Below are 14777 nucleotides of genomic sequence, written 5' to 3'. Positions count from 1 at the left end.
GACGATTTATCAAGTGTGGAATAAACAGTCGTTGCTTATTCCATTAGAGCGCGGTTTTTTTATTTCTACCTACGGATTCTGAACACCATCGCCTTAAATATCAAAGTCCACGGTTTTAGTTGAACTTTTAAGCTGCGGTTTTCAAGTAGCAACATAAAATAACTGTCCCCAAAACATGTGAAAAGGCAACGGTTATTAATAACCAACAGATGTAAACCGTAGCTTAATCTATAATTTCATTTACACAACACACATAACCGCGCCTAAAACAAAGGAATATACTACGGTTTTTGATAAGCAACGCATAAAAAGCGTTGTCTATAGATTGAAAAACAAATCAAATTTATATATAATGTTAGACTTTGAAAGACATAATTAGTATAAAATTTTCCTGTTGTGCACTTTAGACTTTGAAAGATATAATTAGTATAGAATTTTCCTGTTCATTTATATGGTGATACATTTATGATCATATACCTTCACATTATTCTAATAGATTATTTTTCAATATTATTAGAAGAAGCATATTTATAAATTGAAAACATATATAAATATGAAGTATTAATAAGATGAAGTGTAATCAACTCTTTGAAATGCAAAAAAATACAAATACTTTCAAAATAAATCCAAGCAATATAAGTTATAGCTAGTTGGCTTATGTAACTCCATAAAACAAAACATAATCGTCAATATTTAAATCAATGGCGGTCTTTATCATATTCATTGTGTTGAGGCCCGTGGGAATCATCATCTTGAAAACTATCATATTGAAGATCATTATCATCTTGATCATATTGAAGATCATCATCATCTTGATCATATTGAAGATCATCATCATCTTGATTATATTGAAGATTATCGTCATCTTGAAGATCATCATCTTGTTCATCTTGAGGATCATCTTTGTTTCTAACCTATAAATATGAAGAATTTCTTTTATATATTATTCAATAACAAAGTTACAATAATCAAAGCGGCATATGCAAGGCTTCAAATGACTCAACATCCATGCAATAATGATTCAATCCAAACAATTGATAGTTATATATTACTCACTAACGAAGTTTGCACGCTTAGAATTCAAACTCGAATCTATGAAATTTATGCATGAATCTTACCATCTAAACCAATATACAATGATAATTTTTAAAAAACATAATGAAAATGTGCATGGTAACATATGTTCACAATGTTCAACCTAGCTAGCATGAAGATATACTAACTTAATGAGTAACTTATAAAACTAACACCGCATGTTTAAAAAATTAAACAACTATAAAATAACAACTCAACACTTAATAAAATAAATGTTGATTTTTATTAATGTCAATTATAATACCTTTTGATGAGAAGGAGCATATGTTGATGTCGATGAGCGTGGTGTTGGAATATTATCATTGTGCAAAGCTTCTCTCATCTTATCATCTACTTCCTCTTCACTTAAATGTGGATTTTGTTGCATATACATGCTTTTCAAAAGTGCCTCCATTGCTCCCATCTTTTGCGCCATGTCAGAAATCTTACCATCATATTGCATTTTCATTAAAGAAATTTCTTTATTTTTTTCAACAATGATGGTGTGACAGTTCTTCCATAACATCTCACTCTACCGGGCTTTTCTTTCCCAAACAATGATTGAAATGCTTGTGTTCCAGCTTCAACTGAGTCTTCAATAGATTCTTGAAGTTGATCCTAATATTTTAAATTATTAGTTTTGAACAAAATTAAAAACCACATGTGTATTTATAATGAATATTATAATTTAACTTACAATAGCAAATTGGGTTTCCCCATCCACTTGTTTTCCCTTGCGACTTTTTCGAGTTTCAATAAACATTTCAGCTTGAGTGACTTCTTCTCCATCCTTTTTTGCTCGCTACATGATTATTCATATATTAAAAAAAATACTACTTAATAAGATATTTCCAAATACGATCATTATGACACTTAGGATATGCTTCATCTTTAAGAAACTCTTTGAAATTTGTATAGATCAATGGACAAAAATCTGCATTCCTTGCTATAGTTCCAAGGAAATAGCCTAAGTCAGAAACAATTTGATCATCAGGTCCAATTGCCTCTCCAAAGTCATCTAGAGTAACTTCTGACAGTCTTTGACATGTCTTGCATATATTTTTAAACAACGTGTTGGTCCACGTGTTCTTTTCTTAGTTGTCCCTGTTATCAAACAATATAATGTAAGATAAATCATAACACATAACATATAAATATGACTAACAAAATAAATTAAATATTAAATATTTCTTGGTCTTAAATAAAATGAAACATCACCATTTGTTTCCCCGTCTTCCTCATATTCCACATTTTCTGCTTGTTCTTATTCTTCCAAAACAATGTTTTCTTCATCTTCAATTAAATTGTTCATCTTCTTTTCAACATCTCTTCCATTTTTTTAAGAAAGTCACTGATTAACATTGATGGACACAAAGGACTTCTTTTTGTCTTCTTGCAAGCACTTTGTTTCCTTTCCCTTGACTCAACTTCAGCCAGAACCGTTTTCCTTTGTTGATCATTTGCCCTTGAAATGTCATTTCCAAATATCTTCTTTTTTTGTTGTTGATTCTTATTGTTACTTTCATTTTTTCCCTTAACTCATCTTCAACAACTACAATTCTCCTTGATTTTTCCTTTGACCTTGAAGTGTCATTTTCAATAGATCTTTTCTCCATAATTTGTTGTCTTTCCAACGACCCATCTCCAATAACCACCTTTTTCATGGGCTGCCTATTTGGATCCTGGATTTGTATAGGCATAGGTCTTCTAACTTGAGACAAAGATTATCCTTTTGAATTTTGAGTTTTAGAAACCAAAGGTGGATTCCTTTCTGAAATCAAAGATTGATCTTTTGGATCTTGAATCTTCAATCCTTTGTTTCTTTTTAAAGATACTTCCCTTTCTATACTTTTTTCAACAAGAGTGTTTGACAATTTAGTCCTACTTGCATTATCTGAAACATTTTTCTTTGGCTCAGGCTCCTTGTTAGAAGTTGTTGCAAACATAGATAACTTGAATTGTTGAGAAGTTAATGGCTGATTTTTTTTGTTCCCAAGAGCTTCAACTTCTGATATAGGTGCACGTGATTTTCCATGTTTGGTATTTCTTTCCTCCAGTTTGATGTTGAAATTCCTTGCCAATTTAAAGCTTGATTTGACTTACGGTAGCTCAAAACTGGAAGCACCCATTTGACCCTTCACATGACATTCCATATTTTTCTTGTTGTTTTCTTCCTTTCTCATTTGTTCTGCAAAATATTTAAACACAAAAAATTTAGTTCATCATCTTCATATCTTGTCTCTTGCATAAAAGGTGGAGGCTTATCAACAATTGTTCCAGGTATATCTTCCCTAACCCAATTAAGTTCAGCATCAAAAGGATCACTTTGATAAGATTCTTGGGCCATTAAATCTGGTAGGTCACCCATACTATATAAATCTCTAGGATCTGTTTTCATGACATATTGTCTGCTTGCATCAAGTGGATCTTGGGCATAGAAACATTGATGCACTTGAGATGGCAGAACAAAAGGTTCATTTTGGTAACTTTTTTTGTTGAAATATACACAAGTAAGCCCATATTTGTCTTCTTCTACCTCGAACCAATCACATTTAAACAACACAAAGCTGAATTGAGAGTAATAGTCTAACTCAATTATATCTCCAATTGCTCCATAATAAGTGACAACTTCTATCTTAGGATTTTCATCCTTGGAGCTTGCAAAACTTGGAGTCAATGAAACCAAAGTTACACCTGAATTTTGAGTTTCGCGTCTTGCATCTCGTTTCATTGTATGGAATCTATATCCATTAATGAGGTAACCTGAAAACCTCTTTGCTGTATCACATGGACCTCTAGAGAAATCTTGTAGCTGAATTGATACATCATCTTTCAAGGCTCGAGTTTTAAACCATTCACTAAAATCGTGACTTTGGGTTTTGGCCTTGACCCACCTACGTCCTTTAGTTTGACTACTGACAATATCATCATGTTCCCTACAAACATAACTTATCATCTATTAGAAAATAGCACTAATGTGTGTGTGTGTGTGTTTTATAAATGAACTTAAACTATTATGGTACCTGATGAATGTGTTAACTTCATCACAATTGAACAAAAGGTATCGATGGGCTTGGGCTTTTGTAGTTGAATCTAGAAAAAATGGTTTACCATTTTTCTTCCCACCTAAAGAACGACCAATACATGAAAAGTAATCGCTTAAATCCACATCACACAAATCACTATTGTCATAATTTCGACTCTTTCTATTCAACCTTGTGTCTACATTATCATGCAAATATCTTGAGCAAAAAGTCAAAGCTTCTTCAGCCAAATATGCCTCAGCAATAGATCCTTCGGGATGAGCTCTATTACGAACATAACTTTTAAGTTTGCATAAGTTTCTTTCAGTGGGATACATCCATCGAAATTGAACCGGACCGCCCAATCTAACTTCATTTGCCAAATGAATAGTCAGATGAACCATTATATCAAAAAAACTTGGAGGAAAAATCATCTCCATTTGACAGAGAATATCTGCAATCTCAGCTTCTAAGAAATTCAAATCTTGCTCTTGGATAACTTTTTTACACAAAGCGCGGAAAAATGACCCTAAGCGAATTAGAGGTTCAGCCACTACATTTGGCAAGGTGCCTCTTACCGCTACTTGTAATAAGTAATGTAACATGAAATGTGCGTCATGACTCTTGTAGCCAAATACTTTCTTATTACTAATATGCACACACTTTGAAATGTTTGATGCAATCCCATATGGCAATTTGGCAGCCTTCAAAACACCGCAAAAAATAGTCTTTTCATGTGCGCTCATTGAAAAACAAGATTTCGCAATCACTGCACGACCTCGACCAATCTCTTTTGGATGAAGCTTCTTTCTAATTCCCATATCTTTCAAATCATAACGAGCATTAACATGATCTTTTGTCTTTCCCGGTATGTCTAAAAGAGTCCCATTAATATTGTCAAATATATTTTTTTCAATGTGCATCACATCAAGATTATGACGTAATGTATTCTCAGCCCAATAAGGTAACTCAAAAAATATTGACTTCTTCTTCCATGGACCATCTCTTTTCTTCTTCTTTTTTTTACCAAATTCATTCTTAAAGTCTTTTAAGGTTTCCATAATTTCTGTTCCTTTTAACAAAGAAGGTGCAGACCTAAGTTCTTTCCTTCCATTAAAGGACCTTTTATTTGACCTCCATGCATGACTCATCGGTAAAAAGACGCGATGACCCATGTAGCACATCTTGTGGTTGTTCTTTAAATACGACAACTCAGTGTTATGATTGCAACACGCACATGCCAACTTTCCTTTGGTGCTCCAACCTGATAACATAGCATATCCAGGATAATCACTAATAGTCCATAGAAGGGCTGCACGAATTTTAAATGTTTGATTTTTTGAGGCATCATATGCATCTACTCCTAAATCCCATAACTCCTTTAACTCCTCAATTAATGGTTGAAGGTACACATCAATGTCGTTCCCCGGTGATTGTGGCCCAGGAATCAACAATGACAACATTGTATATTCAGATTTCATGGATAACCAAGGAGGATAGTTGTATATTACTATCATGACAGGCCATGTACTGTGTGATAAGCTCATGGTCCGGAAAGGATTGAAGCCGTCACTAGATAAGCCAAGTCTTAGGTTTCGAGGCTCAGAAGCAAATTCATGATGAAGTTTATCAAAATCCTTCCATGTTTGTCCATCCGCGGGATGCCTTAATTTTCCATCCTTTGAGCGTTCTTCTTCATGCCACCTCATTTCCTTTGCTGTCTTTGAACACATAAATAACCTTTGAAATCGTGGAATCAATGGAAAATGTCTTAAAACCTTAGCATGGACTTTATGATCATATTTCGCATGCTCATAAGATTCACCATCCACTTCAGGAAACTCCTTCCATCGAGAAGCCTTACAAATATTGCAAGAGTTATCATTCTCACGTTATTTCCAATATAACATGCAATCATTTGGACAAGCATGATTTTTTTTGTAATCGAGACCCAAATCACTAATCATCGCCTTTGTTTTGTTAAAGGATTCAGGAATGTTTAAATCTGGAATCGCTTCCTTCAATAACTCTAAAAGGGAAGTAAATGATGCATTGCTCCATCCATGCAAACACTTCAACAAGTAAAGACGAATTATGAACGATAGAGTAGAGAAGCTTTCACATCCAGGGTATAGCTCTTGTTTTGCCTCATTAATCAACTTGTAGAACTTTCTCGCATCCTCATTGGGACCTTCATTATTTTCCTCTTCTTCAACCACATTTCTAAATGTGTCATACAATAAGCCATCAATGTCATCAAGTGAGTTATCTTGCTCTTTTGTATCCTTGTTAATTGTCATAGGTGATGATATATCCTCTCCATGATTTACCCAAACATCATATCCTTCTACAAAACCTGCAGCTATTAAATGGTCGTGAACCACATGTCTTCTTGCCCATTTACAATTTGCACAATGAGCACAAGGACAAGAAATTTCACGTCCTTGAGGTCTTCCTTTGGTATACGCAAAATCTAAAAAAGACCTAACACCTTTCCTATATGTCTTCCAATGTCTTGGGAGTTTAGTCCATGCTTTGTCCATACCTTTAATATAATTTAATTAAGATATTTTAACCATCCATCAATAAATATAGAAATACCTAATAATAATCATAATTATAATACACTATTATAATTAAGAGTATGAAAATATATTAAAAATATACTTAAAAATAAATTCTAAATAAATGCTGATATATAAGGGAACATGAAACTCAATCCAAAATTACTCTAAGATAGAATTAATATAACGATATATTATTTTATAAATTAACACTAAATATAAGTTGTATCAAAATTGTTTGAAATAAATCATATAAACGAAAACTTGTTTAGTGGTTAGAATACTTCTAATACCAATTCGTGTAAATTCTTCTAATTGAGTATTTTATTTCTCACTTTCATAATCTTGCATTTTTTAAAATTGTTCATATCTTAACACTATATTTCCTCCTGGACTTTCTTCTCGAATTCCAAATTCCTCTCATATCTTAACACATATTTGACATGAATAAATACTTCTTGTTTATTATTAAAATAATGAAAAAAATTATTACTCTCAATATTAGTGCAACATGTCTGATCAATAGGAAATCAAATTAAACTATACTCGTTATGGTTCAGTGCAATTTCTATGGGTGCGGACCTGTTATGGTTCAGGTTTTAGGACCATTACAATTGCCTTCTTAAGTTAACCTTGTTCATGGACAAAACAAGGACATATACTTGAATAATCGGTTACTAACTAAAATCTTATGTGAGGTCATTTTGGTTTTATGAAATTAAAACAGGATTAAAATAACTGTATATTTTTGGTTGATTAGATATAATAGTGTATAATAATACTATATTCTTCCTAACTTCTTCTATTTAAAAAAGTATGTCTCTCCTTTTATATGATTAATCAAATTTTTTAACTCTGTAAAGTTATTCTTGTACCAAAATGTTACTATAATATGAGTTACTAAAAACCCAAAACTAAATCTTATGTGACTATCAATAATCAAGGACATATACTCGAATAATTGGTTACTAACTAATCTTATGTGAGGTCATTTTGGTTTTATGAAATTAAAACAGGATTAAAATAATTGTATATTTTTGGTTGATTAGATATAATAGTGTATAATAATACTATATTCTTCCTAGCTTCTTCTATTTTGAAAAGTATGTCCCTCCTTTTATATGATTAATTAAATTTTTTTAGCTCTGTTAAGTTATTCTTGTACCAAAATGTTACTATAATATGAGTTACTAAAAACCAAAAACTTAAAGCAATTGATGTTATAATTTGAAACAACTCTCACGCTAAGCCTATGAAAGAAAATACAATCTCACTAAAATATTATAACGCCCTTATATAATAAACCCTAATAACCATATGACATCCTTACAAAATAATTTTTGTAACAAAAAATATTTAAAGTAATATTTTTCAATTCAGATTTGGAGAAATAGGAAGGTTAGAGTTTTAACATAATTTAAGTATTTGAGTAATTTTAAGAAGAATGAGGCTCATCCTTGGAGACAAATATGGCAGATAATTTGAGGCGGTGGTCCTGCTCGAGCAATTTCTAATTTCACAAACAGAAAGGAAAAAACGAAGGTATTCAAAACAGAGAAGTAAATGAAAAATATGAACAACAAAAGATTTTGGTGGTAAGAGGTATTTATGAGAATGAGAAACTTACTCTTGAGAGGTGTTTGTAACAAATGATGTAATAATACAGCGAAGGTGAGTTGCAGCAGAAAGCGTGCGGTGGCCGGCGTGAGAGTATGTGAGTTATAGAGAAAATATTTCTTTGAGTAGAGAGAAAGAAGAAAAGACAAAACGTTGTGTAGAGAGAAAGAAGAAACGGCATAAAGTTTTGTAGAGAGAAAGAAGAAAATATAATTTAGGGTTCAATGGTAATGAATCAGCTTTTAGGAAATTATATGAAAAAAATACGAACATTAAATTATAAATAAAATTTCAAAGAAAAACATTCTAATGAAATGAAAGTGGTCTAGTGGTAATGCATTTTTTCTTTGAAAGTAAAGACCTGAGCTCGACTCCTTGGTTGCTATGTCTTAATAAATTTACCTTTTTCCATTTAAATATAACAATAAATTAATATAAGTCTAATTTAAAAATCTTTTAAGGATCAAAATATGTTGATTAAAAGTCCAGTGGTAATAATCTTTAACCACTCTAGTTGCAAACTTAGGTTTCACTTTTTAAAAAATATTGTTTTTTTCATTTTTATATTTTAAGAAAAATAACTGAAGTTCAAAATAATAATAAAAACCGTAGCCTTTTAACAGTAGGCCATGCTTTTTAGTTGTTGTTTTTAAATAAGAAACAACCACATATCTTAACCGTGGCATAAAAGGAATAAACTACGCTTATGTTATATCTACGATTTCATAAGCGTCGCTTATAGTAAATAGATGACGTTTATGTTATGCCCGCATTTTACTAACCATAGCATAAAGTAAATAAGGGACAGTTTTTCACGCTTTGCCAAGAAACTCGTCCACGCATAAAAAAGTGCGGTCTATGATACCTTTAGGAGACGGTTTTTCAATCGTTGCCTAAAGTATAAAATATTGTAGTGTTCTTTTAACAACTATTAAATGAGATTCCCCAGGATCTGATTAGAATCTGGCACAAATACATACACTAAACAGAATATCAGGGCGTGTAACCGTCAGATAGAGAAGAGAGCCTATCATACCACGATAGAGCTTCTGACAAACCTTCTAGATAGTTTCTTCTTTCTCCAGAATGCAGGTTGGATGCATTGGTGTCTTAGCAGGTTTGCATTTAGCCATTTCAAATTTCTTCAGAATGTCTTTTATGTACTTACTTTGATATACGTAGGTAGCTTTTGAAGCTTGATTGATTTGAATTCCCATAAAGAACTTTAGTTCTTGCATTAAGCTCATTTCAAATTCTGCCTGCATTAGCTCAGAGAATTCTTGACATACAGAGGGGTTAGCTGAACCAAAAATAATGTCTGGCATATCATGAGATCATTTCTAATGTTTTTACAGAAGAGTGTAGAGTCAAACTTTCCTCTAATAAAATCATGTTCCAGAAGAAAATTACTTAATCTTTCATACCAAGCTCTAGGAGCTTGTTTTAGTCCATACAGTGATTTCTTTAGTTTAAAAACGTGTTCTAGACATTTAGAGTTTTCAAAACCTGGAGGTTGATTGACATATACTTCTTCTGATATATAACCATTAAGGAATGCACTCTTGACATCCATCTGATATAGTTTGATGGAATGATTTACAACAAATGAAACAAGTAAGCGAATAGATTTTAACCTGGCGACTGGGGCAAAGGTTTCATTATAGTCAATGCCTTCTTGTTGACTTTAACCTTGTGCCACCAGCCGTGCTTTGTTTGTGACTACTTCTCCCTTTTCGTTTAGTTTGTTTCTGAACACCCATCTAGTTCCAATAATGTGAGTTCCTTTAGGCTTTGGGACGAGATCCCAGACGTCATTCTTTGAGAATTGATCTAGTTCTTCTTTCATATCTAGAACCCAGTCATTGTATTGAAGTGCCTCATCACAGGAAGTAGGCTCGATCAGAGATACTAGTCCTAGTGGAGTTTCTTCAGATACTTTAAATGTTGACCTGGTTCTGACAGGTTCATCCTTGTTTCCCAGAATCAAATCTTCAGAGATGTTGGGTGACTTCTTGATCTTTTCTGGATAGTTGAGGCTTCAGTTGCATCTGGACTTTGTTTGTCAGATACTTCTGGTGCTTTAGTCTTTTCGTCAGAGCCTGCAAGAGTGATCTCCAAATCTGCAAGTTTCTCAACTAGCTTTGACTTTTCAAGGTCTAGCTTATCATCAAATCTAACATGTATTGATTATTCCACAATTTTGGTTTTTGTGTGTAGCCTTTAGAGTGTTCTGAGTATCCTAACATAATGCCAATAGTTTCGGAGCCTCTGATTCTTCCTTTCTGATTTCCTCCTAAACCTACGAAGCCAACATCTTTAAGTTCCAGGCTTTGGAACATATACTTTCTTCCCGTCATGTGTCGCGAGCATCCAGAGTCCAGGTACCATGATTGGTGTCTTAACTCTGTTGCATAAGATATCTATAACATAAACAATCTTATCCTTTGGTACCCAGAATCTTTTGGGTCCTTTGTGATTAGTTTTCCTAGAGTTTCTTAGAACTTTGGGTTTTCTAGCATTGTCAAAACTTTGTGCTTGTGCATGTGTATAGTGATAAGAAAAAAGAGATTTGGGTTTGTCATCTGTGGAAGTTTTATCTTCACTAGGATCATACCCTATTTCTCTTTTATTATTCTGGCTGACTCCATAAATCATGGATGCCATTCTACTTCTTTCTATCCCATTTTCAGAAACTTTTGAAATGATTTTTCATATTTATATATCATTTTGCTAGAAGTTTGTGGGGCTTGAGATAAAGCTTCTTCAAGTTTTAAACATTGTTTATTCGTGGAGTCTCTTTCTTTTGTCAGAGTTAGGTTTTCATCTTTCAGTTCTGAAACTGTTATCTCAAGCTTATCACATTCTTCAATGGTTCCTTCAAGAACCCTTTTTAGTGCTTTAAATTTTTGTTTAAGTTTCTGATATGAGTTCAAAGATTCAGAAAGGCATGATTCAAGGCCAGAGCGAGAAAGATCAGAAAATACCTCTTCAGGATCAGATTCTGCATCTGATGTGTTTCCAGAAGTGGTAGCCATGAATGCAACATTTGTCTATTCTTTAGAGTCTGATTTAGAGGAATTAGATCCACTATCGTCCCAGGTGGCCATCAATCCCTTTTTATTCTTGAAGGATCTTTTCTTGAAACTTTCTCTTCTGGAGCTTTCCTTCTTCAGCTTTGGACACTCGTTTCTGTAATGACCTGTTTCCTTACATTCATAACATATTATTTCTTTGTTAGATTTACCTCTAGAAGTTGATTCTGAGCAATCTCCCATGGGTCTTGGTCTTCTGAAGTTGTTGTTCCTTTTTCTCCATAGTTGTTTTACTCTTCTGGTCAAAAGGGATAACTCTTCTTCGTCGTCATAGTCTTCCTTTTCAGAGTCGTCATTTTCTTCCTCTTCAGCTTGGAAGGCTTTGTTCCTTTCTGGTTTGTGTCTTTCAGATCTGGACTTTAGTGCTACAAACTTGATCTTCTTTTGAGGCTCGTCTTCCTCAAGTTCTATCTCGTGACTTCTGAGTGAACTGACGAGTTCCTCAAGACTGATATTGTTCAGATCTTTTGACAATTTTAATGATGTGACCATTGGTTTCCACTTCTTTGGCAAACTTCTAACTATCTTTTTGACATGATCTATAGTTGTGTAGCCCTTGTCCAGAACTTTGAGTCCTGCAATTAAAGTTTGAAATCTAGAAAACATTACCTCTATAGCTTCATCGTCCTCCATCTTGAAGGCTTCGTACTTCTGAATTAGAGCCAGAGCCTTTGTCCCTTTGACTTGAGAATTTCCTTCGTGAGTCATCCTCAGGGAGTCAAGTATTTCTTTAGCTGTTTCCCTGTGGGTAATCTTTTCATATTCATTGTGGGAAATGGCATTCAGCAGTATCGTTCTGGCTTTGTGATGGTTTTTGAAGTCGCGCTTCTGATCATCTGTCATTTTACTTCTGGAAATAGCAACGCCAGCATTAAACACTGGAGGTGTGTAGCCGATTGTGACGATGTCCCATAGATCAACATCATATCCCAGAAAGAAACTTTCAATTCTATCTTTCCAGTAATCATATTTTTCTCCATCAAAGATTGAAGGTTTAGCCTTGTAACTATCGCTTTCATTGGTGTTGGCCATAATGTTTTTCTCACACTGGATCTCTCTACACTGTTAAGCGTTTGATTAGAAAATCAATAATAGAGCCGAAGCTCTGATACCAATTGAAGGTAGAGAAAAAAAAGAAAGGGGGGTTTGAATTGTTTTAGGAAAATAAAACTTTTTAAGAATTAGGACACACGCAGAATAAAAAGGAATTCAACACAAAATTTTATACTCGTTCGCTTGAAAATCAAAGCTACTCCAGTCCACCCGGCCAAGGTGATTTCTCCTTTAAAAAGGACTTAATCCACTAATCTTGAAAGATTACACAAACAACCGTCTAAGAGAAATGATCCCTTAGCCCTCTCAAGTATTCAGACTTCACAGAGTCACTTGAGGAAATATCTTAGCAATGATATGATTACAGTAATGAATAGTACTTCTAACAATAAGCAGATATTACAGAAGATAATAACAAGAAATGTTCACACGTTAGAGCAGCAGCTCGTGAGAGAATGAATATCAAGAGTGATGGAAGTATTGTATTCTCGTATGTTTCAGGTGTTTCTTTGTAAAGCTTTCCATCCTTTTTATAGGAGAGTGAGAAGACCGTTGGGTGATGTTAATGCCAGAATCTTGGGCATTGAAGACTGATTAACACCATTAATTTCCTTGTTCGTTCCAAAGAAGTATGGAGCGTAATAACTTCTTTCTAAAAAATAGTTTCTTTCAATAAGCGAGTTTCTTCAATGTTAAGCTTTCTTGAATCAGCGGATCTTAGTCAGAGTCTTCATTTAGCAATTTGCGTCTTCAGAGGATTCTTGTATCTGCCTGTCATCAGAGTTTCTCTTTATTCGACTTCTTCAGAGCGTATGTCTTCAGGGTCTGGAGTCCTTCTTCTCTTTCAGAGTGTCCGACTTCTTTAGTTTTGCTAGCACCTGCGTTGGATCAGAGTCAGAGCTTCTGGTTACGTATCTTCTGAGTAGCATCTTAGCACTTGATTCTGTATTTGATGATTGTCTATCTGATTGTTTCGATCAGAATCCTGTACACTTAGAAAAATTTAGTTAGGGTACCATTTTTGTTTCATCCTTTGTTATCATCAAAATCTTAGAAATACATTGTAGAACTAAATTTGTTCTTACAGAATTGAGGTCAGATTCGTGATCAGTGCTATTTTCTCTTTAAGATCATTTCCTTCTTTTTCATTTTTGTGATGGTGATGAGTGGACCAGTCCGGTCAAGGTCGCCTGAGAAGATGACCGACGCTTTTCTCTGGCAATGAGGTGGCGTGGTCCAGAGCCACATGATCAGTTCAATTTGTTTTAATCTTGAGCGTTCCTTTTGAATATCAATTGTGTGACGCGCTGACTTGAGTGTACCATGGAACACATGTTTTCATCCACTTGATCTGCCACCTCAATTAATGAGGGAGATAAAGTGGTCCACGTTTTTTCGGATTAATTGATTTTCATTTTATTTGTTTTATTTTCATTAATTCATATTAAATTTAATATTGATCCGAAAAATAGGAGAGTTTCACCATTTTTTTTAAATAAATCCCTTTTTCGTTTTCTAAACTAAAATTATTTTTTGGATCATTATTAATATTTTTCATAATTTAATTGATTTTGTAAATATTTTTAATTGTTTAAAACTACTTTTAAGTTTTCAAAAATTCTGAAATTTTTCTCCAAGGTCCTTTGACCTTGTTTGACCTATGATAAATCTCATGGCCATTTCTTTGGTGTTTTGATGAGGTTTTAGGAAATTGACCAACCATAATTTAATTTAATGCATATTTTTATTATTTTTAATTGATTAAATGCCAAATAAATTGTGTAGAGCCTTTTTAATTGACTTTGTGAGTTTGACTTGTGTTGTTGGGCCTTGGTCAAGGTTGATTTGACTTTGCTAGGTTAAGATGATTGGATTTAGGGGATTGATCGAATGTACATTCCATCTCACAAAATGAATGAATGATCTTAATTTGGTAAAAGTTCTCCTTTGACCAATTTGTGTTTGATCCATTTCCCCTCCCTCTTCATCTCGTTCCCCTTCTTTATTCATTCATGTCATGTACCTATAATATCTATATATCCTAAGGCTAGTTGATTGCAAAATCAACATAAGTATGAATGAGATTAGGTCCCCCATTTTGCATATTCTTTTTGTGTGTGGTATGTTTCATGAGCATAGTCCATTATACTATGTCTCTAACATGCATTAACACCAAAATTCTATTGCCCGACCTCAAATAGTTATGACTTCTACATAAGTCCAATTACGATTGCTTAACATAGTGCTAAATTTTGACACAAAAGACATAGCATTCTAGTTAGTGAGATTGTAAGTCTCCCATCTTTCATGGTATTGTGTGGAGACTTGGCCTTTTTTCCTTCCTTTGGAAGATG

The 14777-nt window shown here is 33.6% G+C and overlaps 2 protein-coding genes across 2 annotated transcripts; both read right to left on the bottom strand.

The window, feature by feature from the left end:
* Window positions 1-698: 698 nt before the first annotated feature.
* LOC127131821 (uncharacterized) lies at window positions 699-3020 on the bottom strand. The gene is made up of 8 exons (XM_051060720.1): window positions 2829-3020; window positions 2595-2756; window positions 1772-1876; window positions 1606-1692; window positions 1340-1519; window positions 1220-1243; window positions 1119-1121; window positions 699-914 (listed from the first exon to the last, which is right to left on the bottom strand). Exons 1-8 carry the CDS (start codon window positions 3018-3020, stop codon window positions 699-701), a joined length of 969 nt encoding a protein of 322 aa, XP_050916677.1.
* A 233-nt stretch (window positions 3021-3253) lies between these two features.
* On the bottom strand, window positions 3254-6640 carry LOC127131820 (uncharacterized). Its single transcript, XM_051060719.1, has 3 exons — window positions 6068-6640; window positions 4098-5956; window positions 3254-4010 (listed from the first exon to the last, which is right to left on the bottom strand). The coding sequence occupies exons 1-3, from the start codon at window positions 6638-6640 to the stop codon at window positions 3254-3256; spliced, it is 3189 nt and encodes a 1062-aa protein (XP_050916676.1).
* Between the last annotated feature and the right edge of the window lie 8137 nt (window positions 6641-14777).

This window comes from Lathyrus oleraceus, chromosome 3, assembly GCF_024323335.1.
Source record: "Lathyrus oleraceus cultivar Zhongwan6 chromosome 3, CAAS_Psat_ZW6_1.0, whole genome shotgun sequence".
NCBI classification, from domain to species: domain Eukaryota; kingdom Viridiplantae; phylum Streptophyta; class Magnoliopsida; order Fabales; family Fabaceae; genus Lathyrus; species Lathyrus oleraceus.
This window is presented reverse-complemented; position numbering and strand designations above follow the sequence as displayed.